At 36.5% G+C, this 2433-nt stretch overlaps 1 protein-coding gene across 1 annotated transcript in view; it reads left to right on the forward strand.

Moving 5' to 3' along the window:
- The window catches only part of LOC124952284 (rho GTPase-activating protein gacZ-like), a 36070-nt gene extending 34941 nt beyond the window's left edge, over positions 1–1129 (forward strand). The window contains exon 2 of the mRNA XM_047501888.1: positions 1–1129. This exon is cut by the window's left edge and continues 986 nt beyond it. Coding sequence (XP_047357844.1) covers positions 1–1051 — 1051 coding nt within the window. The 3' untranslated portion in view covers positions 1052–1129.
- The last annotated feature ends 1304 nt before the right edge of the window (positions 1130–2433 follow it).

Below are 2433 nucleotides of genomic sequence, written 5' to 3' on the forward strand. Positions count from 1 at the left end.
GGAATCAAATAGAAGCGAATTCACTGTCGACGAGAGTTTGCCGAGAACAAGCTGGCGTCATCGGAGTGGATCGATCACTCCAAGAACAACGAGCAAACATACCTCGGTATATGGATCGTCCGATAAGCAACGTTTGGAAAGCAGTACTATATTGGATAATGATAATCTATCTGGTACAGCCGAGGTAACTGAAGAAAATTATGAACTATCCGAGGAGAATTCTGAGCCGCATGAAATACACGAGGAACCAATGGAAATAGATTCGGAACAATTACAGCCTCAGGGTAGGAAAGCCGGTAGACATTACGAGGGTTCTCACTTTAATAGAGCCAATTCGAAATACGGCCAATCGTCGAAAGGTTTCAAATCGTCCCGACAATATAGCAGTGAACCCGCTAAGGTATACAGCGAACCTTCGAAGGTTTATGGTGAACCGGAAAAAGTCTATGGCGAGCCAGCTAAGGTCTATGGTGAACCATCGAAGGTTTATAGCGAACCAGCCAAAGTCTATAGTGAACCAGCTAAGGTATACGGAGAACCGTCTAAGGTTTATGGCGAGCCTGAAAAAATCTATGGTGAACCATCGAAAGTTTATTCGGAACCATCGAAGATCTATTCCGAACCGGCCAAAGTATATTCCCAACCATCTAAGACCTATGGCGAACCTAGCAAATTATATGATTCGGAAGGGCAACCATTGATTAGAAGAAACGAACACGTGTCAGGTGATGAACCTGACGAGGAAAATTATGAGGTCGATGAATCGGTCAGTGTCGGTAGCAATGGCAAAGCTTATGGTCCCCAATTGACTATAACCGAGGCACCAAATTCTTCGGACGTTGAAGATGGCCACAAGGTTGGTTACGTCGAGGAAGGTCGCAATTATCACAAGTACAGAGTTGAAGAAAGGACACCTGATGGTTTCATCGTTGGTGAATATGGCGTCGTCAGTCATGACGATGGCTCGCTCAGAGGTGTTAGATACACCGCTGATGGTACCATAGATCCTAGACTGATCTACGACGCGCTTATGAAGTTCCTGGCTCTCTGAGAATCGAAAAGAAAGATGATGGATATGAAAGAAAAGGGGAAGGCCTTTTTTTCCCTTGGGGGAGATTTATTAAAAAGTAAAAAAAAAAAAAAAAAAAAAAAAAAAAAAAGCGAACATGATTTTCGTTTGAACGACCGTTGTCGTTGATGGAAGCATTAGTTCTTTTTTCTTTTTCTTTTATTTTTTTTTCTATTTTCTTTTTTTTTTTTCTTTTTTTTTTTTGTTCTTTTTCTTTTTTTCAATGATACATTTTATCATATTTATTTAAAGTTCTCGCTTAACGCTTAATGAGCGCGGAAAATGCGATTTACTATACGTATAGATCCTATTCTTTGATGCTCGTGTTTGTGTGTGTTTGTTGACCAAAAAAAAAAAAAAAAAAAAAAAGAAAAGAAAAAAAGAAAAAAAGATTTGTGTCTTCCATCGACAGGGAGTTTAACGAGAGATACGCAACGACTGATTTCTTATATTAATTTTTTTTCTTTCTTCTTCTTCTTCTTCTTCTTCTTCGTCTTTGTCTTCTTCTAATTTTTTTTCTTTTTCTTTTTACTACTATTTCCTTTTTGTTTTCTTGCCAACTCAACTGCCTCACAGAATATAATTTTTAAGCGATCGAAATTTTTCTTTTTCTTCTTCTTCTTCTTCTTCTTCTTCTTTTTTTTTCTTTTTTATTTTTTTTTTTTTGTTTTTTTTTCTTCCTCTCGTTTTTTCTTTTTTCCTTTTTTATTTAAGACATCAAAATATCTGAAATATATTGGACTTTTGACAATTGATCGACCGATCGATCGATCGATTGCGAGATCGATGATAAAAAGAAAGTTGTCCCTTACAAAAAGTTGATTCTAGAGAAAGTATCATAAACTTTTCTAACGTTATTTTGTCTTAAGTATGTACAAGAGTGACCTTCGTCGATGATCGCTTTGCATGCTAGCCGCCTATTCGAAACGATTCTTTTCTCTCTCTCTCTCTCTCTTTCTCTCTCATACTTTCTCTCTTTCTCTCTGATTTTCTTATTCTCTCTCTCTCTCTCTCTCTCTCTCTCTCTCTCTCTCTCTCTCTCTCTTACTTTCTCTCTTTCTCTCTGATTTTCTTATTCTCTCTCTCTCTCTCTCTCTCTCTCTCTCTTTCTCTCTCATACTTTCTCTCTTTCTCTCTGATTTTCTTATTCTCTCTCTCTCTCTCTCTCTCTCTTCTTTTTGGACTCTCGAAGGCTATATTTGCATCGATCCTGTTTTACGAGAATTAAATTGATTTGATTTGGTTTATTAAGGGAGAAAAGAAAAATGAAAAAGTATATATATATATATATATATATACTTTTATAAAAAGAAAATAATATTAAACGAGATGGACGTTAATTAATTCGTTAGAGAACGATAAAA

The sequence above is a fragment of the Vespa velutina genome, chromosome 10 (assembly GCF_912470025.1).
Source record: "Vespa velutina chromosome 10, iVesVel2.1, whole genome shotgun sequence".
NCBI classification, from domain to species: Eukaryota; Metazoa; Arthropoda; class Insecta; order Hymenoptera; family Vespidae; genus Vespa; species Vespa velutina.